The sequence below is a fragment of the Camelus ferus genome, chromosome 2, assembly GCF_009834535.1.
Source record: "Camelus ferus isolate YT-003-E chromosome 2, BCGSAC_Cfer_1.0, whole genome shotgun sequence".
Lineage (NCBI taxonomy): Eukaryota > Metazoa > Chordata > Mammalia > Artiodactyla > Camelidae > Camelus > Camelus ferus.
In genome coordinates, this window is record NC_045697.1 from 16,680,218 (window position 1) to 16,704,772 (window position 24,555).

Below are 24,555 nucleotides of genomic sequence, written 5' to 3' on the forward strand. Positions count from 1 at the left end.
GTGAAAACTGGCAACGCTGAAAAAGAATTTTGAATATCACATTGTATACTTTAAACAGATTTAGTGTGGAGGACTTCTGAATTGAAACAAGCTCCTTTTAAATAAACTGTTCATATCCAGTGTTCACTTATTTTGTCAGCCTAATTTTGGTTTCAATAATTATTTCACCATTAGTATCATCAAGGATGGAAGTGATTTAATGTTTGAGGACAACATCAAATGAATCCTTTGTCTCTAATCAGGATGTTCCTGTACAAGACTAGCGGCTACTACTTTTTTTTTTTTTCTTAAAAATCCCTCTTTACCCTCAAAAGACTTTTATTATTCTATTGCCCTTTCTAATTCCAGCCAGAAGACTAAAAATGTTCTATACGGTGGGGGATGGTATAGCTCAAATGGTAGAGTACAGGTTTAGCATGCATGAGGTCCTGGTTTCAATCCCCAGTACCTCCTCTAAGAATAAATAAATAAACCTGCTTACTTCCTCCCAAATTTAAATTAAATTAAATTAAATTAAATTAAATTAAAAAGTCCTATACAGTTTAAGCTCCAGTGGAAATAAGTTAGGATCTGAGGCTTATCCACTGAATCTCAGGAGTTCTTAGAACCCACAGCTGTAGATGAATGAAGTATTTGGGCAAGATAACTGGTAGATTTTTTTTTTTTTTTTTGCTCTTAATCATTATTTTTGTTTTGTTTTATTTTTTGTGCCTTTTTTATTGTAGTGTAGTCAGTTTACAATGTTGTCAATTTCTGATGTACAGCATAATGTTTCAGTCACACATATACATACATACATTTGTTTTCATATCCTTTTTCATTTTAGGTTACTGATAAATGGTAGGTTTTTCCTTTCTATTTTGATAAAGTTATTGGCAAGTCTCACAGCGGTATCAAATAGAAACGGAGTCATGGGAAGTGCCTCTTGCGTCCTTTAGCAGATTTCAGCGCACTATTCATTGCTCTTTCACGTTTCCAGTAATCACGAACATTTTTTTTTCTGTAGGAGAAAGGGGGCCAGGGGCTGGGATATATTTAGCCCCCTTTCCTATTGCTAGGTTTATGCTGAATCTTGCAGTGTAAGCGGTTGGGCATGGGGACTACTATCTGAAATCGGGGGAGGACAGAGCGCTAATAATGTATTCTCTGGCTTCTCGGTCACAAGGACCACCAGTCGCCTATGAGGCACAGGGGACATCCTGACAGTAAGTCATTATCAGCAGCTGTCTATCAGCTTCTCCCATATTTAACCTGATGACTTACATATGACGGAGGAGCGGGGAGGTGCATTCTGTTACAAGTCTTCAAAAAATATTCAGTCCATTATAGTCAAATTGCTTCCTAAGCTGAATATTTAGCAGGTTTCTCACTAGAGGCAATGGCTTGGACTTAAAATTCACACTTTCCAGGGTTAAGTACAAAAACAGAGCTCATCCATTTGATAAAGCCCCACGTCACTTCTTATTATAGAAATCACCACGTCCGCCTTTGCTGTTTGAAAGGAGACAAGCTAAAATACAGAAGGTGCACGTTACCTTAGAGCTGAAATCCATCCATGAATATGGAAAAGAGGGGGAGGGGGAGGGAGATCCAGAGAGGAAATAGAATAATAATAAGCCAGTAATGTGTACTGATCTGAGAAACATGCCAGGAGTTTGGTTACGATAAATAAGAAAAGCAGAAGTAGATTTGAAACATTCGTTTCCCTTTATTAGCTCAGTGAGGCTGATGTGTACTGCACATTTAAAAAAAAAAATCACAGGAATTTTCATACAATGAATAAAACCACAACAATACATGTAGAATTGGCAGGTGGAAAAAAAAAAGCCCGGCAAGGGCTCAACTAATCGCTCACTTTCCCTCTTCAGCATAGTTCAACCAACAGTGTTACACTTTCACCTACAAATCTTAAAGTAGCTCCATCAAATCAGCAGTTCACATTATTGAAAATGTCTGTCACATAGGTACAAATTTAGAATCATCACATTATATTACATGGCTATTCTAGGTCATCTATAGATCAGGTCTTAGACTACAGTGATTGAAGTTCTCGTTACAGCCATCAAAAAAGGACACATAATCATTACCTACTGTAAGCTCACATCTAAAGGCATGAAAAGGTTTCCTTTTTTTTTTTTCCAACTGACCCAACCATCACACCCCAATAGTGCAAAGTTCCCTCTCTGCTGCTTTGAATGTTGACAGCCCAACCGTTGTTCTCGGAGTCGTTTAGCAAAAATTGGTTTTGCTACACTGGAAGAATTATTCTGCTACATCTCTTTAAAAAAAAACAAAAAACCCACATTTCTAAAGCACCAGTTCAGTTACCAAAATTGAAGATGTGGTACTTACCACAGCATGAAGGCAATGGCCCGGGGTCATCTAAAAATCCTACAGATCTATGCTGAAATTTGCCTCCAGGGATGATGGGGTGCATGTATTCATTTGAAATATTCTCTCAGAAAAAAAAATTAAAAACAAAAATAAAAGAAACACAGTTTACATTTTGATGGGTTACCCACAGTGTCTGCATAAGATACAAAAGCTTTGTTCGGAGGGTTTATTGATTCTCCCTCTACACTGCTTTTAGATGTAATTTGAAGTCCATGGAGGAAAACTATCTTCATGGTAACAGTATTTGTCAGGCCAGAAGAGGGGATAAAGTCACCCCCATCATGAAATCTGTAGTGTTGTCTTTTGATAGGTAAGAAAAGAAACCAAATATTTCACTCATGTCAACAATCCAGGGCAAAAAGGAGAATGGATTTAAACTTGGATCACAAAAATTTAAAGGCAAAATAGAGAACACATCTGGTCCTTAAACACATAATATGATTTACTAAATATCAATTTCTTAAAAATAATTTATTGCTCTTAATAGTCTTTTTTTTATTCTTATTCTACAACAGAAGATACTCAAAATTCAGAAAGAAAGACTGTAAACTTTAGTTTGGCGTTCACACAGAGTTAAAATACCTGCATTTAACCTACAGAACGACAAGAATTAGGCGGGTTAAAGATGTGTTACTGTCGTAACGCAGAACCTGTGAACAAGTTCTTTTATTTCATAGTATCTTATTGCTTTCTATCTACTTAGAAAGAAGAAGCCAAAAAACCAAGCAAGCATCCGACAGGACAGACAGTGGATTCACTCAGAACACAATATGCTGGTGATAAATGAATGCAGCTGTCAAAATTAGCTGCATCGGCCGGGGTGGGGGGGTGGGTGAAATCCATTTGATAAGATCTTGTGGGTCGAGAGAAAGGAAAAGAAGGATTAAGGATTAAGAAGTAGGTATATCGTGTCTTCCAGAAAAGTCATGTTGGCCAAACTGTAATCGAATCTCAATTTAGAAACTTGAATACACACTCCAAACTTTAGCGACTTCCATTCCAGGGGCTCCACACTCAGAGGAAATCCTGATGCTCAAAAATGGAGGTTTTTCTGAAGTTTTTTATTGAATTTAGCAGAAGCAATGTCATCAAGAACAACATCATGGTCACGTCAGAGGCCATGCTAGTGCAAGTAGAAACACTGCTTCTGCAAAAGCTGAATTTCCCAAATGAAACACTTAAACCCCAACCTGACAATTGCCATGCATCCTAGGTAGAAAATTTCCACTGGCTTTATTATTTTCATCATCTCATAATTTATAATAAATAGGCTATCTGCAACTGATAAATATGTCTCTTTAGTAAACAAAGGAATGAAATATCAGTATTTATACAGGATGCATAACTATAAAAAATACAGATAAATACCATCATCATACTCTGCCAAGGGAAAGAGATACTGGCTTCAAAGATAGTCTTCAGACACACATTAATTATTGTAAAAATCATACTGTAATTATTACCTCAGCATTTTGTATCAAATTAAAATCACAAAAATTAAAACAAAACAGCATTTTAAAAAGATTTTTGACCTCTAGTTTCAAAACTACTGTTGATAGAGAAAATAAAAACATTTCTTAATGGTTACCCATTGAGAGACTTTACATAAAATCATGATATCTTCTAGAAAAATTTTAGATGAGAAAATTTCATTCCCCTAACAAATCCAGTGTATAAAACTTCAAAGAAAAACAAGCAACAAGAAAATGTGGAAAAATATCGCATAAGTGGTTAATACCTTTAGGGGACTAGGATATTTTTTGACAAGATGCTTAGATCAAAGCTCACCTAAGAAGGGATGGTTGTGCAAAAAGCATCAATTTGTTGTCGCTGCACTCAACGGACACACACACTGTCCTTTTTTTTTTAAACAATCAAATATATATAAGCGGTAAGTTCAGCTTCTAAATATGTTAGTGTACAGTAATTGTTTCACCTCATAATTACATTTGAATACTCTTGATTAAGAAAAATTTAGCAGTTTGGAAAAGAAGGCTGCATTTACAGTGCATAGCTGTAACAAAAAAAGAACATCATTGTATAATAGTATGTACACAAAATAAAAATACTCCATTTAACATCTGCAAATACTTAACTACGTCAGAGAATGTAGCCATTACACTATCTGAACACATTCCAGAGAGTTCTACCCAACTCTCATTAGTAATGTAACACCGTGCTCGCTCCTCAGAAAGGACCGCTGAGCAAGCTGCAAGCTTGACCATTGACAAGGCTTTTGAAATTTGCAGTGGAAGATCAACATTTTGGACATTTACATGGGTGTCAGGATAAAGGACGAACTACAGGAACTTCAAAATGTTAGGAAAGTTTAGCATTCCGGTGCCTGCAGTATCCTCTCCCACCCAGATTCCATGGCAAAAGGAAAAAGGAAAAAAAGAAGAGGCAGAGAGAGAAAGAGAAAGAGAGAGAAAGAGAGAAAGGATATTAGTTCTACAGAACCTGCGGTTTCTTCGGGATTGTCATATAATTGTTATGTTACGAGAGAAAGCTTGCTTCAAGTTGATTCTGTACTTTCTTAAAAAAACAGAGTACGGAGGCTGATGCCCAGACGTCAGTGGCTGTCATTTTAGGGTGGCTTGTGGTTGGTTGGTTAGTTTTCTTTCCTTTTGAATTTACGCATTTTTTTTTCCTTTTGAATAGAATAGGAACATTTTGAAGTTCTAGGTTTTAAGTGTGTCTTCATGGAACTGCTGCCATTTGAAGTGGTTTGCCTTTGCAAGCTCTGGTCAGGTGCCCCCAGTCCCCACCTGTACATACAGACTTCCCCCAAACCAGGCAAACACACACACACACACACACACACACGCACACGCACACGCACAAACATACACTCCATCACCAAGAGACTCAGGGAAAGCGAAACTGACACCAGGAATAAACATGTGCTTACTGGACATCCATTCTGTCTCTTGCCTCTTCAGCAGCTGTGTTCATGTAAACCATTGTTGTTGTTCTTCTTGTATTGTTGTTGTTTTGTTTTGTTTTGTTTTGTACAGAGAGTGTAAAGCAGGAGAAATTCCTAAGTCGGACTTGCAATAGTCTGTTAGGGAAAGACACGCTGTCCCGTGAGGTATTCACTGTCCCTCTGTCATCCTCAGCCAGGGAACATGTTACCTGCGCAAGCTTCTCTGAGCTTCCTTCAGTAAACTATCGAAATCCAGAGAGTCATACTTGCTCTTGGTGGAAGCAGGGTCAAAGTCATCTGAGTTTGAATCTGAAAGAAACCCAAGCCAGGTTAGATGTACCCTTGGCTGACGGTCATTAGCTCAGTCCTCTCCAACGGATACACTTTTAAAAATATGACCAACTTTTATTTGTATGTGGTATTGAAGTGCACATATATAATGCATATATATACAGATATACATTTGCAGAAAGTATTTATATGTATGCACATTAACATGTATAGACATTTGCGTAAGGTATTTATATGGCACTGGTATATATATCAATATTTTAAATAATTCGTTTATCAAATATTTATATTTATTTATTTATATATTTATACCAAATGTATATATTTGTAGAGGGTAAGGAGTGGTGAGCATTCAAAACACTCATCTATGGACTCATTTTAGACTTATATGCTCCTGGGAGGTAATCAGAACAGACTTTAATATTTCTTTTCTATAGTAACTTATGCAATCAATATGCTTTAAAAATAAGCCTCTTCCCCGTTCCTGGCCTGTTCAATGACCTACCCGAGGCCCCTCAGAAGCTTAGTTGGAGAGGCAAAAGTGGAAGCTAGGGCTGATTTTCCTATCCAATGGGACGGATTTCATTGAGCACAAAGGCCAGCTGAGTAGAAGAGAGAGAATCCTCAGAGCCTTAGCCACTCATCACACTGCTGCTCTCCTCTGAAGCAGGAGGGACAGCTGGTCCTGTCATGGACTCCAGTACCACGACGGACCCCAGCAACAGTGGCACAAGTTCTCCCCCAGTTACAAGGTTTAGGAAAATGCTTTATGTCGAGAGAGGGCAAATTCAGCCTCTTTACTCATTAATAGGAGAGGAAAAATATGCAAGTGTGATGAAACTAGTCCACGTAAGCTTTTGTGCAAAGCTCCACATGCTCCATCAAACAGCCTTTAACAAAGTTGGTGTATTGCAGCCATGTTGGAGGTAAAGTAAAATTCTGTTGAATATTTCTGATTTTTCTCCATTGACATCTTTGAAAAAAGTCAAATATTTCTGCCGGGCTTTTGGCTTGAGAAAGAGCATCTTAGAAATAGAATAGAAAGCCTCTTGCAGACACATTCATTCTTTTGAAAGCACGTACTTGAAGGGAAGACAAAACCTTTCCAAGAAACATTAACTCCTACTAAAATACGAATATTTCTATGTTTTACCCAGATTAAGTTACAAAATAGAAATGCTCAAAGTGACAGAAAAGTCTAATACTAGATAACATGGAGACTAGTCATTGACCTCACAAGTAGTTCTGCTGGAAAGGCTGCAAACCCCTCAAGCTCTCCAGAACCAGGCCGATTTCTCCCCCTCAGCTTCAATCTACTTTGGATTTAAAGACATCTTAGATTTAAAGACAAGGAAATTTCTTCACTTTTTTTTTTTTTTTTATTTTCACCATCCCTTGTCTTTCCTGCCTTCCTTTTTTTAGGTAAGACAATTACAGTCTGCCTCAGACATTAAATAAAATAGGACAAAAATGGCCAATCTTTCCTCATTAAAATTTTAAATGGTCAATCTTAAATTACACTGACTTATCCCTTTCTCTTCATAGCCTAATGCATAGTTTCCTTATATAACTAAAGCTTCATGAACAGCTGTTGTTCAAATCAAATTTTTTTGTGTGTAGAGACAAAAAAAAAAAAAAACAACAAAAAAAAACAAACTCCTGCTCCTTGCTAGGGATTAGCCTGAAATCAGAATCCCACTTGCACTGTAGATGAAGACAGCAGAGTCTTCCACTGACAGGAGTCTGAGTCACATAAAGTCAGTACAGAACTTTCGAGAACATATATGTGTATCTTTGCTTGGAGGAAAATTTGAGAATATTTAAAATGTCTTAATTTTGGATTATTCTACATGAAAGCCAGAATTTTAGTGTTTTTGTATTCTCATTAGCAAATACGAAAAACCTTTTGATACAGTGGTTCTCCAGAGTTTGTTCACCATGAAGTAGTTTGGTTGATGCTTACAAATTTGCCAGCTCTCATGGGCATACTATGTCAGAAGGCACCCACAACATCTTTTTTGTTGCTTGAAGACAGAATGTGTTTATGTGCAACTCCTGAGGCAATAACCCCCTCCACTCCTTTCTCTCCACTAAAGGAACGATATTGCAAAACAACTAAGATATAATAAAAATGTTACAGGAATAATCTGAAAGGCACTCTAAGAATTGTTTAAAAATTATTATAAATAAGAATAATGCATTAAGAGAAACAAATCACATCATAACTGTCTTCCTAGCACCTAGAAAACCGTTGGCACAAAGTAGGTACTCAAATTAATATTTGTTGAATGAATGTATTTACCTTGAATGCCAGCATATTATAAAAACTGGGATTGAAAATATTTCTGTTGGGATCTGGGGTTGATTTACCAATGAATGGCAAGGGTTTACGTAAAGTTATGTATATATTCAACATGATGATAACGTAATACTTATCTTGGAGTTAATAAAGAATTTGTGACCAATATGTTATTTAATTTTTCTTATATGTTTAAGTTACACACCATAACTAGTTCGTGATCAAAATGATCATATTCAGAGTACTGACATATCCTTCTTTTCTGACCCCTATAGTCCTAATTTACTTTTACTCTTTCCTTTTTAAGATTTTTTGTCAAGCTCTTTCAAATGGAAAGATCCATCTGTTTATAAGACAGTGAATAAAAGACACACAGATTACAGATTCATAGAAGCCAGATTTAAATACTGGCTTCATCATGGTAAGCCTGGTCATCTCTTTGAATTCTGAGTCCCTTTTATAAATCTGGCTCATAAACAGTAACTGGAATCACTGCATTTTATATTAATAGTATTGTAGTAACTGCTAAGTGGCTGTACAAGCAGAGAAATGGGATGCATGAGCTCAATATGGGAAAGCAGATAAAAAGAAAAAAAATGGGTAAAATCTATCTAAGACAATAGGTCTCTTTACTTTTGGTAAAATTAATTGGTATCACATCATTTTCACTTTAGACATACATGTAAGCTCCCAGTCCCTCGAAGAGTCCAGTATATGCTCATGTGCACCTTATTCAATGTTCATAGCCCGAAGCACTAAAGTTGACCTCTTCAGGGAATAAAGACAAGACACATATGATGCTGTCCAGTTCCCAAGCTGGTCCCCTGGTATTGATTCTTCCATTTAAAATTAGCCTAACTTCTTCTCATTACCATCTTTTAAAAAAATTATTATTATTATAGCAACTATGTATTAAGAACCTATTTTATGTCAGACCCTGTGTAAGGGCTTCGCAAACATGCATTTAATCTTCACAACAACATAAGAAGGTATTTCACAAATGAAGAACCAGAAGCAGAGGGAGCTTAATTGCTCAAGGTCAGAAGCTAACTCAGGTTTCAAAACCAGGCCTGCAAGATTCCAAAGCCAAGGCACTTTCCAGTACACCATGCCTATGCTCAGATCGACTACCCTTCCTGCAACTGTAAGGCTGGAGGGAACTGGAAAAAAACCATGATAATACAATGCACATCAAACACACTTTTCAGAAAATACAGAGCTCGCCTGGCAATGGTAGAGTTTCCACTGCCACTGGTTAGGCAGAGAGATAATGAGGAAGGAAGCATTCTTCTTAGAAATGTTTCAGGAAGGCTCCAGTTCAATTTGGAAAGCCCATCCAGTCCTCCCTCTCCCGGTGATGAACTGTGATCTACAGGCCCCTCTAGGTAGCTCATTTTAAACTCTAGATGTTTTGAGAGACTAGGAAACACCCTGGCCTTCATCACTGAAGAAAATAAGTCAAATCAACTTAAGACTTCAATCTGTCTTGACTGTTTTTATCAGCCAACATTTGAACAAATGACTTGCCACCTTTTATATCTTCATCCCGAGGCCTCTGTCTCTCCAACAGTCAGCTGCCTCCCCCCTGCTCCACACTGTCTATTCAGCTTGTGAAGTGAATCACAGCATATTCCCCCTGAACAATGCACCACACTTGCATCAGTTACTCTAGGAAAAGACGTCACTTCGGTGGAAGGAAGAAAAATAAAAAAGTCCCTGTATTTGGTATTCATTTTATTTTCTTTAAACTAAGCCATAGCAAGTGTAGATAGACACATAATAGTACTTAGGAACAGATTCTTCTGTTAATTTCATGATTATTATTATAAATTGATCTAAAATAATTCTGTTATATGCACAAGACATTTGGCATTTTCCTTCCTTTCATTAAGAGATTTAAAGGTTTACAACACACACATTACATAGGGAATAACACACAGAGGAACAAAACTGAAATTGAAAAGGAAATCAAGATGTCCACTGTGGCCTTATTTATAACATCAAAAGTTGAAAACATGTTTAGCTGCAATGGAATGATTAAACATAGTGGTACTAACAGAATACCATACAGCCATTAAAATATATTGGTAAATTATCTTTAATCCTGTGAATCACAGTGGAAAATGAACTTATAGAATAATAATTGAGAAAAGTAAAGTTTTAAAGTATTCATGTATGTGTGTATGTGTGTGTGTATGTGTATATATATATATATAATATGACCCCAACTATAAGAAATTAGACATTCTGAGACAAAATACTGGACTGTAAATCACACATGAGGTAATTGAGGTTATCTCTAGGTGATAGGCTGACAGGTAACTTTACTATTTTTCTGGATATCTTTTTATATTTTCTAAATTTTACCTCTTGAGTCTATACAAATTTGATGACAGGAAAAAATGAATACTTATCTATGCTTTAGTTTCCTTATCTGTAAAATGGGATAATAATAATAATATCCACTTCTGAGGATAGTTCTGGTAATTAAATGAGAAAAATGCTGGCAAAGCTTTGGCACAGTGCCTAGCATATGGAAGCACTCAAAAAATAACAGGTTTTTTTTCTTTCCTTCTTTTGTTTTAAAGAAAGTATAATGTGATTTAGCATATGAAATTTTATTTTTTCCTCTCAGAGTGTAATTTGTAGAAAATGTTAATATTTCTAAGAGTTTGTGAGATAAGAAGGAAAAAAGGATTTTTGCATATTCTCTTCTGCAAAGCAGTGATGCCAATGCTGTAGTTTGTGCAAAAGGATTCAGGGCAGGCACAGAAAGCAACAGCAAATTACAAACAAACACAGAGATGTATACACATATACACACCATAAACATAGGCAGACACACTATACCACACATACACACAGCATATGCACACACAAAACATAACACACCACACACACACACAAGCACACACACACACAAATAGTGCAGAAGTTCATCATTGGGCAGACAGTAGAAAGAATGTGCTTCTGCTCTTTGTTGCCAAAACTTAAGCATCCTGCTTCTGAAGCTGTCTTGTGGGTTAAAAAACAGGATAAAATCTGTGTTCAAATATTCTTGCTAGTAAAATTAAGTGATCATCCAACCCAGCGTGCCTCCGGTTTACACATGCTTCCATTTGAGCTCTGCATTATGGATTCCTCATCCCATGTACAGTGAAATCCATACCTAGGTCTGCATAGTTAGACTTGAAAAATTGCTTGCGTCCACAAAAGTACAGCTCGAAGTCAGTTTCATTCGACCTGCGCAAAGTGTATCCATTTTCAACAGCAGCAAAAGCATCACAGGTATAACGGTAGGTAATGAAACCATAGCTGTCTCTGCAATGGACAAAGAAGAGGAGTTCAGAGCTGGCGAGGCAGTATTAGCATAAACGACTGTAACCCCTTCTACTTTGAAGACTTCACCAGTGCCAGCGTCTGAACCACTGCATCCATTTATCAGTGTGATTGTCCTGTCAAGCAGTTAAATACTTATTTCTGGGACAGGAAATCTCAACTAGAAAGATTAATAAATAGGGATGAAAGAAAATAAATAAGGTTCTGAACTCAACATGTCATCTGTCAAAGCATTCCCATCCTAGTAATCTTATGGCCATAATTTTTTACATATGTCAGCTTCTAAACAAGAAATAATCTTGAAGATTCTCACCCATCATCCCGGAGATTTACTGTGCACTCCTCAATTTCACCAAAAACTTCAAAACGGTCCCTCAGTTCTGTCCGTGTTGTGTCAGGTCTGATTTTACCAACATAAATCACACGGCGTTCTTCCTAGGGGGGGGGAAGTGAGGGGAGACTTGCTAGTTCTGGAGACAGGAAAGAAGTTGAATACTAGAAACGTTCACAAAGGTACAACGCATGCATAACAAGAACCCCCCAGAGCATGCCGATTAAAGCAAAACGCACACGCAAACTGAACGAAAGACTGCACTTGAGTCAAGTTTTACGTTCTATTTCTCTCTTTCTCACATGCACTCTCCTCTATTTTTCCTATCCATCCCTGTTCCCTTGTCACATGAAATTTAATGTATTATAGAAGAAATATGTGTAACACCATCTTTTTATCACTAAGTAGCTGAACCATACCTATTAAATATTTTTTAACACTTGTGACTTGATTATTCTTCAAAATTGGTAACAAACTGACCTGGCTTCCAAAACTGTTTACTTTCTCATTAACTCATAATTTTAATAATAAGATGTACAAATTTTTTCAGTTCCATTGACAAATAGTTGACATACATTGCTGTATAATTTTAAGGTGTACAGCATGATAGTTTGATGTACAAATTTTGACACCCCTCAAAACATTGATTCTTAAACTCTAGTATAAATACAGATTATTCAGGGTGCTTACTAAAAATGCAAATTATTGGGGTTTATTCCAGCTGTATTTAAAACATTTGGAAGATAGGGTTCAATGCTCTTTATTTTTAACAGGCACACCCCAGGGATTCTGATACAGGTGATCAAAAGACAACGTCTTTAAAAAGACTGTCTTAAAACGTAGGCCATTTTAAGCCATGGGTCTCTGAAGAATATGAACTATAAAAGAGGCTATAAATTTCACTTTGCCAAGGAATCTTTTAGGAACAGACTAATGGGTGGGGCCTAATTTTCACAAGTGGAGTCAAAATCATCACAATCTGAAAGTCAACAATAATTTATAACCTACAAAATATGGGAGGAATATTTTATAGCCTGAGGATGGATTCATTCTTTAAAGAATAAGAACACATTCTTAGTCTAAGAAGTAATCCTACATCCCTTGTTCCAAAAAGACAAGGCCAAAGGTGATGACGTCTCTCAAAACTGAGAAAAGGTTTTTCAAGAACATAAGAAGTTAATATAACAAATGTGCTTACCAACTAGTCTGTATGTCTTTCAAGGACAAACAGGAATAAAATGAACTTAAGGTTAGAGAGATTTAAATTAGATGGAAACAGAGACTAGGAAACACAGGACTAGGTATGCATTTAGTTTAGTTTGCCTAAGAGTTTTCTCTGACTGTGTCTTGGATGATATAAAAAGTAGGTTAGGCAAAGAGATATCCTATGTTATTTATTGAACGTATTTCCTTTTCCTTATGAGCTCAGTTTTTAGCAAAGGACCTGGCAAAGATTGGACACTCAGTGTTTCTGAAATGTAACTGAAGAATTCATAGGCTCTATAACACACAGAGAGATCCTCTCCTACGTGGACTATCCTCGTCTTCTTTTACCATATGCAACGCTCATCTTTCTATTTTCATCAGGGACATTCCCCTGAGCTTCAGATTCAAGTAGTCAATGGCCTATTTGACCTCTTGGGTTGGATGTCCCCTAGGTACTTCAAACTAAACCAACATTACCCAAACCAAACTCTCTAGTTGCACCCTTTCTCCAATGGGGCTTTCTGCACTGTATCAGTGAAACGGACACCATCCAGCGAGTTACTAAAGACAAAGACTTCAGTGCCTTCTTTGCTTCTTCCTTCTTAGTCCCCTCCGTATACCCTGTTATCACTCATTAAGTCCTGTTGCTTTTTACTTCCTAAATCTCTCTAATCTGTCTCCTTTACTACATCTCCCCTCAATCAAGCTGCCAGCATCTCTTTGTGGATGAGTGTAACGGCCTTGTAATTTGATCCTGTGTCTGGGTTCACCCTCTTCCAATCTATTCTTTCACTTGAGTCAGAATAGTCTTTGCTATGGAAACAGGAATCCGATCATGCCAATTACTAGCAAAACTATTTCAGTAGTTTCTCATAACATCTAAGGAAAGACCTAAATCATTAATGGGACCTACCGGGCCCTTCAGGGTCTGGACCTGTTGTCATCTCAGCTTCAGCTCCCACATCCTGTTCTTTCCTTTCCTCTATTTCCAGCCACATTGATTTTCTATCAGTCCCTAGTATACACTGCGATCCTTCCTTTCCTAAGGTTTTGGCACAAGCTGTTCCTCTGCTACTTGGAACATCCTTCCCACACTACCTCTCCTTCCCTCCACTGACATAGACAGGCTGTCTAGAATCACACTGGACACAACAGTCACTTCCTTTCTGAGACTTGAGATAAGGGCAGGATTCCTATTATAAGGTGCTCTTACAGAACACTCAACTTCTCTTTCGTAGTTCTGTGCCCAATTGTAATGAAGTAATTATTCATTGTTTTTCAATATTCTTTTTTATTGAAGTATAGTTGATTTACAATGTCGTGTCAGTTTCAGGTACATGGCAAAGTGATTCACCTATATGTGTATATATATATCTATATATATACACACACACACGTATATATTTCTTTTTTTTCAGATTCTTTTCCATTATAGGTTATTACAAGATATTGAATATAGTTCCCTGTGCTATACAGTAGGTCCTTGTTGGTTAGCTATTTTATATATAGTAGTGTGTATTTGTTAATCCCAAACTCCTAACTTATCCCTCCCCGCCTTTACCCTTTGGTAACCATAAATTTGTTTTCTATGTCTGTGAGTCTGTTTCTATTTTTAAATAATTTCATTTGTGTCATATTTTTAGATTCCACGTATAAGCAATATCATATATTTGTCTTTCTCTATCTGACTTAATTCACTTACTATGATAATCTCTATGTCCATCCATGTTGCTGCAATGGCATTATTTCATTCTTTTTGTATGGCTGAGTAACATTCTATTGTATATATATATATAACACATCTTCTTTATCCATTCATCTATTGATGGACATCTAGGCTACTTCCATGTCTTGGCTATTGTAAACAGTGCTGCCATGAACATTGGGGTGCATGTGTCTTTTTTGAATTATAGTTTTCTCAAGATATATGCCCAAGAGTGGGATTGCTGGATCATATGGTAACTATTTTTAGTTTTTAAGGAAACTCCATACTGTTCTCCATAGTGACTGCATCAATTTACATTCCCACTAACAGTGTATGAGGGTTCTCTTTTCTCCACACTCTCTCCAGCGTTTATTGTTTGTGAATTTTTTTAACAATGGCCATTCTGACTGGTGTAATGTGATAACTCATTGTGGTTTTGATTTGCATTTCTCGAATAATTTGTGATCTTACATTTAGGTCTTTAATCCATTTGAGTTTATTTTTGTATATGACATTAGAGAATGTTCTATCTTTTACATGTAGCTATCCAGTTTTCCCAGCCCCACTTATTAAAGAGACTCTTTTTCCTCTATTGTATATTCTTTCCCCCTTTGTCATAGATTAATTGACCACAAATGTGTAGATTTACTTCTGGGCTTTCTATCCTGTTCCATTGATCTGTATTTCTGTGTTTGTGCCAGTATCATACTGTTTTGATTACTGTAGCTTTGTAGTATAGTCTAAAGTCAGGGAGCATGATTCCTCCAGCTCCCTTCTTCTTTCTCAAGATTGTTTTGGTTATTTGGGGTGTTCTGTGTTTCCATACAAATTTTTAACATTTTTTGTTCTAGTTCTGTGAAAAATGCCTTTGGTAATTTGATAGAAATTGCACTGAATCTGTAGGATGCCTTAGGTAGTATGACCCTTTTAATAACATTGATTCTTCCAATCCAAGAACACAGTATATCTTTCTATCTGTTTGTGTCATCTCTAATTTCTTTCATCAGTGTCATCGTTTTCAGAATACAGGTCTGTTGTCTCTTTAGGTAGGTTTATTCCTAGGTATTTTATTCTTTTTGATGTGATGGTAAATGGGGTTGTTTACTTAACTTCTCTTTCTGATATTTCATTGTTAATGTATAGAAATGCAACAGATTTCTGTGTATTAATTTCGTGGCCTGCCACTTTACTGAGTTCACTGATGAGCTCTACCAGTTTTCTGGTAGTGTCTTTAGAATTTTCTATGTATAGTATCATGTCATCTGCAAACAGTGACAGTTTTACCATTTATTTTCCAATTTGGATTCCTTTTATTCCGTTTTCTTCTCTGATTTCTGTGGCTAGAACTCCCAAAACTATGTTGAATAAAAGTGGCAAGATTCCTTATCTTGTTCCTGATCTCAAAGGAAATACTTTCAGCTTTTTCCTATTGAGTATGATGTTAGCTGTGGATTTGTCATATATGGCCTTTATTATGGTGAGGTATGTTCCCTCTATGCTCACATTCTTGAGAGTTTTTTATCATAAATAGATGTTGAGTTTTATCAAAAGCATTCTCTGCATCTATTGAGATGATCATATAGTTTTTATTCCTCAGTTTGTTAATGTGGTGTGTCACCCTGACTGATTCATGGATATTGAAAAATCCTTGCATCCCTGGCAAAATAAATCCCACTTGATCGTGGTGTATGATCCCTTTAATGCACTGATGGAGTTGATTTGCTAGTATCTTGCTGAGGACTTTGCATCTGTGTCCATCAGTGATCCTGGTCTGTTCTTTTTTTGTGGTGTCCTTGGTTTTGGTATTGGGGTGATGGTGGCCTCATAAAATGAGTCAGAAGTGTTTCTTCCTCTGCACTGTTTTGGAACAGTTTCAGAAGGTTAAGTATTAACTCTTCTCTATATGTTTGGTAGGATTTGCCTGTGAAGCTATCTGATCCTGGGCTTTTGTTTGTTGGATGTTTTTTAATTACTGACTCAGTTTCAGTACTGGTAACTAGTCTGGTCATACTTTCTGTTTCTTCCTGGTTCAGTCTTGGGAGATTGTGCCTTTCTAAGAATTTGTCTCTCTCCTCTCGGTTGCGCGTTTTATTGGCATACAGTCGTTCATGGTAGTCTCCTACGGTCCTCTGCATTTCTGTAGTGTTGGTTGTAACTTCTACTTTTTTCATTTCTGATTTTCTTGATTTGGGGCCTCTCCCTTTTTTTCTTGGTGAGTCAGGCTAAAGGTTTATCAATTTGCTCATCTTTTCAAAAAAATCAGCTTTTAGTTTCATTGATTTTTTTCTATTATTTTTTGACTTTTTTGTTTGTTTTGGTCTCTTTTATTTGCTTCTGCTCTGATCTGTATGATTTATTTCCTTCTACTAACTTTGGGTTTCATTTGTTCTTCTTTCTCTAGTTGCTTTAGGTGTAAGGTGAGGTTGTTTATTTGAGGTTTTTTCTTGTTTCATCAGGTAAGCTTGTATCGCTATAAACTTCCCTCTTAGAACTGCTTTTCTGCATCCCATAGATTTTGGATCATCCTGTTCTTATTTTCATTTGTCTCTAAGTATTTTTTTATTTCCTCTTTGACTTCTTCAGTCATCCATTGGTTGTTTAATAGCATATTATTTAGCCTCATGTTTGTGCTTTTTGCAGTTTTTTTTCTTATTGATTTCTAATCTCATAGTGCTGTGATCAGAAAAGCTTGATATGATTTCAATTTTCTTAAATTTATCAGGGCTTGCTTTATGGTCCAGCACATGATCTATCCTGGATAATAATCCATGTGTACTTGAAAATAATGTCTATACTGCTGCTTTCAGATGGAATGCTTTTTTCCATCCTCTCATTTTCAATCTGTATGTGTCTCTAGATATGAAGTGGGTCTCTTGTAGACAGCATATATATGGGTCTTGTTTTTGTATCCATTTAGCCAGTCTATGTCTTTTGGTTGGAGCATTTAGTACATTTAAATTTAAGGTAATTGTCTATAGATATGTTCTTATTGCCATTTTGTTAACTGTTTTGGATTTCTGTAGATCTTTTGCTCCCCATCCTTATTTTGGTCTCTTCTTTTGTGATTTGATGACTAGCTTTAGTGCTATGTTTGGATTCCTTTTTCTTTTCTGTGTGCATATCTATTATAGATTTTTGATTTGTGGTTCCCATGAGGTTTTGGTATAGCAACCTATATATATATATATATATATATATATATATATATATATATGTGATTGCTTTAAGTTGATGATCTCTTAATTTCAAATGCATTTTAAGTACCCTACATTTGTACTCTTCTCCCCTCACAATTATTGGTTTTGATATTATATTTTACATCTAATTGTATTATGTATCCCTTAACTGCTTATTGTGGATACAGATGATTTTACTACTTTTGTTTTTTAACCTCCTGATTAGTTTGTGTATGGATGATCCCCTACCTTTGCTGTATGTTTGCCTTTACTGATGAGCTTTTCCATTTCATAAGAGTCTTGTTTCTGGTTGTAGCCTTTTCTACCTAGACAAGTTCCTCTGGCATTTGTTATAAAGCTAGTTTGGTGGTGCTGAATTCTTTAAGCTTTTGCTTGTCTGAAAGCTCTTGATTTCTCCATCAAATCTGAATGACAGCCTTGTAGGGTAGAGAATTCTTGATTGTAGGTTTTTCCCTTCTATCACTTTAAATATATCATGCCACTCCCTTCTGGACTGCAGAGTTTCTGCTGAAAAAACAGCTGATATCCTTATGGGGGTTCCCTTGTATGTTACTTGTTGCTTTTCTCATGTTGCTTTTAATATTGTCTCTTTATCTTTAATTTTTGTCAGTTTGATTACTATGTGTCTTGGTGCATTCCTCTTTGGGTTAATCCTGTATAGGACTCTCTGTACTCACTGGACTTGGGAGACTGTTTCCTTTCCCAGGTTAGGAAAGTTTTCAGCTATTATCTCTTCAAATATTTCCTCAGGCCCTTTCTCTCTCTCTTCTCCTTCTGTGACACCTATAATGTGATTGTTAGTGCACTTGGTGTTGTCTCAGAAGTCTCTTAAACTGTCTTCATTTCTTTTCATTCTTTTTTCTTTATTCTGTTCTGCAACAGTGATTTCCACTACTCTGTCTTCCAGCTCACTGATCCATTCTTCTACCTCATTTATTCTACTGTCCTTCTAGTGTATTTTTCATTTCAGTTATTGTATTCTTCAACTCTGTTTGGTTGTTCTTTACATATTCTAACTCTTCATTAAAAACTTCTAACTTCTTACTCTGTGCATCTGTTCTCCTGAGTTCTTGGATCATCTTTACAATTACTCTGAACTCTTTCTCAGGTAGATTGCCTATCTGCACTTCACTCAGTTGTTCTTCTGGGGTTTCATCTTATCTCTCCATATTCATTACTTAATGTCTATCTCCCCCTACAATGAAAACTTCATGAAAGCAGAGACCATATAAGTCCTATTGGCTATTATATTTTAAGGGTCCCTGAAACACAGGAGTCTTCTTATTGAATATTTGTCAAAGTATCAATCAATTGCCAATCAAATACTTAATGTCACACCTTTCATCACATCAAAGATGCCTAAGTGTGGCCCTTACTCTCTGAGACTCTCTAAGACAATGGAGAATGAAAATCAGGTTTGGTCCTTTTTCACAGGAAAAATCTTGCCCCAGTAGCTCAGCTGACTGTACGAAAAAGTATCTATGATTTGGTTTTGCAGGTTTGGTTTTGTAAGAAGTGTGGGGTTACTACTTGTTTGCAGGACTCTCACTTTTCTTACTCTGCTGAAAGACTTGGTAAAACACAATACTTCTGAAAATGGCCACTGAGCCTAAATAACTGACCAGATGAAGTACAGTAAGCAGAGGAGGCTGCCTGATTCACTTCCATGTAGATTGTATATCTCAATTTAAGGTAGTAATTGTGCTGTTTCAGAGCACCCAGCACATCCTGGAGGTCAATAAATATAAATGGAGAGTGAGGCTTATCCTGGAGTACTGCTGTACACTTGAGCAAGGGAATCATAACACCGCATTCCATTCTATTTACGCAGTGTGCTCTAGCCAAACAGCCAAATGTGATGGGACTGTTATCTAAACTTCCTGGCGCCTGCTTGCATGACTGTTATGCATTTTCTTTTTTTAATGAGCATTTTTCAGAAGGTTACTACTGTATGAAGGCAAAGGAGGAGGAAATGCAGAAGGGAGAGAAAGAAACTGAACCATCACAAAGAAATCGTTCAACTACTGTTATGGGAACACACACAGCCTATGTTCGTATTCAAGGAAATTCAGAGTTAAAGCGAAATCGACCATATGCATGCCCATATGCAGACATATTGGGATAGTCTCTGAATTGCTTCTTTATACAAAATGGTATGCAACAATAATCCCACAAAGAAGATAAACCAGAGGACCTTTTATATCCAATACTGATACATTCTGCAGTAAAAAGAAGATACAACCTAGACAGGAAAGACAGAAATCCAAAGAGCTGGTCCATAATCACTTAAATTACCTATCTGACTATCATCTCCTTTTATGCAACATAGGACTGGGACCACGTCTTGCTACCTTACAAAGATCAGAGATTGAATACATGTAGAAATTCTCATTTAAGAAAATAATTATAGTGCCTGGTTTTCCTAGAGCTAAAAATGAAGCTAACAGGCATCTAAGGTCTAAAAAGCAAAGACAAAAATCTTTCCAAGACTGGCCAAAATGTCTAGCAAAGAACCGATTATTTTTAACATGTTGCAGTTTTATTAGGCAGATTAATAGATTCCATATCTTTAAAAAACCTTAACATTTGCAGCCAATTTTTCAAGACATTAATTTCTAAACAGGAGATGAAAGGAAAAGAAATCAAAATGCTTAATAACATTTCCAACTTCTTAAAGGCTTGGAGGAACTCTAAACCTTTGGAAAGGCTCCTTGAAAAATGATTTTCAGACCAGTTTTCACTATCGAGGAGGATGGAACATTTATCAAGTATCTTTTGGCTTTAATTTTCACAAAAGCTAGTTTGCTGATGGGGTGGATAATAAAATTGAAGATTTATGTTGCATTAACAGGTATGGTAACTCCTCATTATATCAAAACACAGGGGATTAAGAAAGGAAAAAAGAAAAAAAAAAAAACCCTGACTGAATTAACTGAATTTGCATTATCAAAATCTTTATCAAAAGAGTACAGAGCCTTCCAGTTAGCTGGGGAAAACATACAATGGTTGTTTCTCATCAAGAAATAAGCTATGCCTGGTAAAAGGGGTTTGACTAAGAAGAAAAGGAAACTAGTAGGGAAATGAACATTTACTGAATTCTAATATACGCCAAGGACTGTGCTGGATGCTTTTTCGTGGGTTACCTCACTAAAACGCTCTGCAGTGCTAGGTAACAACAAGGAACAGCCTGAGATAATTTGGATTTTGGTTCTCAGAACTTTTAGTATACATTTCCCAAGTCAGGATAATGTAAAAATTTCTCTTCCTATGCTAAGGAAACTGCAATGAAAGATTTATGTTCATTTCCAGATTAATTGCAACCTAACTTCCTCAAAAATTCCAAGTATATGACATATAGTATAGATGAGATGAATGGATCAAAGCCAGGCTACTTCTAGAATGGGTGGTACAGCTAGGTTCTCTATCTAAAATGTAAAGTGAAAGGAGTGAATGGCCATGAAAAGGTGTGGATGGACAGAGAAACAAAGGCCAAAACACTGTCAAAATGCCAAAACAAAAGCTTTTTCTTTTTTCTCTTGTCTTTAATATTAAGGACACTCATCTGATGAAGGAGGTGTTCAATAAGTGCCTGCTACTAGGGGAGCACTCTCAGGGGAGAAACAAAACTACAGCATCCAGTTTACCAACATTACCTCCATCCAAGTTCTATCGAGAATACTCTTTACTGTCTAAAGTTGGATAAATGTGCATAAATCCAGGCTAGTCTACTTAAGAGCTAATACACAAATAAAAGCTAAGATGCAAGTAAACACAGTGATGTCAGAAAACATGAAAACTATAGGCTGAGTGTATGTGTAACCACTTTTCCTAAAACTGAAAAATTTCTAAGAAGTGAGTTTAGACTCCTAATATAACATATTCACCCATACGGAAGAGCTCTTGAAAAAGGCTTGAATAGAAAATTTTATTTTCTCTGAAAAGAATAACTGAGAAATTACACATTTATTTTTTTCATTTGGAAGAAGCTGATCATTATCAGTGACGATGCACTGTTTCTGGCTCCTGGGCTGCAGACTGACCCACGGAGAAGAGAAAAGAAATGGCGCAGTCATCGCCCAAGCACATCTGGTTTCGGTTTTAAGCACTGAGCCATTTCATAATGTCTAGATTTGCCCTTAAAATTAACATGCCATTATCATGTTTTCTGGCTGGAAACTGTAGAGATTGCAAATGAAGTTGGACTTAGAACTCCACGAGAAATTAGAACACTGACAGTTTAGACATTAAGCACTAAACTCTGGCTTGCAGAGTTCCAATATAACCTGAATTATTTCAGGCCTACAAGACTAAGATAAGCAGAGAGTGAACTGGTTTTTGAGAGTGTAGGGATGGAAATTGGAGGAAAGCAGCAACTTAAACAATGGCAAGATTCAACCACAACACATGAGTCTGTGTTAGTAATTACTAATGAGTATTCTCTTCTTAACTCTGATGTGACGCACTGAAGTTGGTCTGAATAAAGACTTTTAGAGGCATAAACAATAAAAAGTTTATAGATGGCCTAAACCATCTCCTTCTTATGGAATTAAAAAAATTATAATAAATAATAATACAATAATAAGAGCAAGGTGGCAAAGATGACAAATTTTGTAAAATATCATTACATGATTTTAACATTTTTTTTTCATTTCCTTTTGGAGACTTTCATTTCCTTTTGCTGGTCTTCTAATTATGGGATTGATTCGAATTAATGAATCATCCAGCCCCACACTCACAATATTCCATATGTAATTTGCTACCGATTCATGACTTTAAGGATGTCTCAGCAAACTGTATGGAAATCACCTTCCCGGCGACTTGGGCAAACTGTCCTAAGTTCTTCTAGCTGTTCCACGAATGACTTTTCAAGCCAATCTAGCCAAATAAGTCAAAAATCATTGCCTGACTCTCCTTGCCCAAGTCCATAAAAATATACTTCACAAACACATTATGGCACAAAAAAGCAGATCATTTTGAGGGAGATCAATCAGAAAAACTTCCCATGGGGAATCTCATTAAACAGTTCCACTATGCCTTTCAGATAGTCTTCAAAATATTATGACTTACAAGACCCTTCAAGGATCTGGAACCCTCCAGATTTATTTTCTGCCACTGCTGTAGCCCAGTGTTCTAATTAAATGACTAGCAGTTTCCCAACACACCTTGATCTTTTCCAGAGATTTAGTATGAGCTAAAGTCTCTGCCTAGAAGACTAATTCCCAATGAAAATATAAAACACCATATACAACTTTTAAATTTTCTGAGGCACATTTTAAAAAGTAAAAAGAAACAAATTTAATTTTAATAATATATTTTACTTGACTCAATATAGCCAAAATATTATTGTTTTAACTTGTCATTGATATAAAATATTAATGAAGTATTTTACATTCTTTTTTGGTACTGTCTTCAAAATCTAATCCTCTTAGAGTGCATCTAAATTTTGGACTGGCTGAACTAGCCTTGCAGCTAATGGCTACCGTACTGGATCGCACAGGTGTAGAAAACCTTTGTCCTTCCCTCCCTTTAGGTTTCAAATCGATCTCACCCTCTGCAGGGATGCCCTCCCTCATTCCCGGGGATGGGTTCCCACTCATATGCCACCTCAATACCTTAGATGGATCCATTACAATAGCAATTAACACATCCTATTGTTTCTTTGTGTATCTTTATTAGCCAGTAGACTTGAAGTTCCCTGGATGTGGGGACTAGGTCTTACCTAATTTTCTATCCCAAGCACCTAGCAAATGTTTGCACTTAAAGTCATGCGTTTTCATTTCTGTTAAGCAGAAATAGTATACAATTATCCAAGTGGAAGTTGGTTTAACAGGAAGTCCCAAATCTTTATATTATGCTCTTACTACCTATGAGTAAAGTAAACAATCTCTATGCCTAGTTTTCTTTTTTCAATCTGCTTTAAAAAAAAAAAAATAAAAATCTCAAAGCCAAAACTCTCACAAATATCTAGTTAATTTATAATAATTTAAAATAAAGCAAGTTGACATTTGCACTAAGCTATCTTTCAAAGGATAAAGACTGTCCTTGTCAAAGAATTAACTAAGGAACTGGTCAACATTTGTGACATAAAGGAAGGGCAAAGTGTATCTGCTTCTAAACCAGAGCAAGTGACCTCAAGAGTGCCTTTGGCTCAGGCATCAACTGTAGAATGTAGACCAATCTCACTATTTGATCTATTTGGAAAAAGCCTAACTAGCAAAAAGACCCCTCCTTTCTTCACTCTAGTAAGTATCTAGCACCAAATCATCTTTGGAAGGAATGGAATAAGGATATGTCATTTCTCTACATTTATCTACACAGCTTTGGTCATAGCTGTGTTATATTTTGTTCAAATGAGCAGATATGTGATAAATCAATTTCTCTCTTTAGTGTCACTCTTTTGAGAAGACACATGAAGATTTTTTTATCAAACATGAATTTGAAAACACTAAAATAACTGTCTTCTATATGCTTACTCAACACGATTCTCTTTTGTAAAGATTAATAGCAATGCGCCACATCACAAGGCTTTGTAAACTATGTGGCGTTCTATCAACGTGAGTTATTGTAATTACTGAATAGGCTATTAATTAAAAACAGCAACATTAGAAAAATTGAATTTTCAATTTTCATTAGTCTTTTTAAGTGTTAACTAATGATACTCTGGCAGACCTTAATATCACAGCTCATTTGAAAGTTGAGAAAAATGAGGAAAAGTGTTATAATTTGCACAAGGCCTTTGGTTCGGTCTTACATAGATTCAAAGTTAAACAGCAGCAAAACCTAGACCTTTAGCCTAAGTATTAAATTACTCCTCCCTTTCTTCTCCTTGAGTGCCTGAGTTACCAAGCCTCTCAGTTAACCTTTTTC

The 24,555-nt window shown here is 36.3% G+C and overlaps 1 protein-coding gene across 6 annotated transcripts in view; it reads right to left on the reverse strand.

Annotated features, from left to right (window-relative positions):
* Positions 1–1,684: 1,684 nt before the first annotated feature.
* Positions 1,685–24,555, reverse strand: part of PPARGC1A (PPARG coactivator 1 alpha) — a 442,764-nt gene continuing 419,893 nt past the window's right edge. For all 6 annotated transcript variants that reach the window (XM_032494896.1, XM_014560041.2, XM_006185589.3 and 3 more), the window contains exons 11-13: positions 11,563–11,684; positions 11,080–11,231; positions 1,685–5,629 (exon numbers count right to left, since the gene is read on the reverse strand). In XM_032494896.1, coding sequence (XP_032350787.1) covers positions 5,526–5,629; positions 11,080–11,231; positions 11,563–11,684 — 378 coding nt within the window. In that variant the 3' untranslated portion in view covers positions 1,685–5,525. The remainder of the gene's footprint in view (positions 5,630–11,079; positions 11,232–11,562; positions 11,685–24,555) is intronic.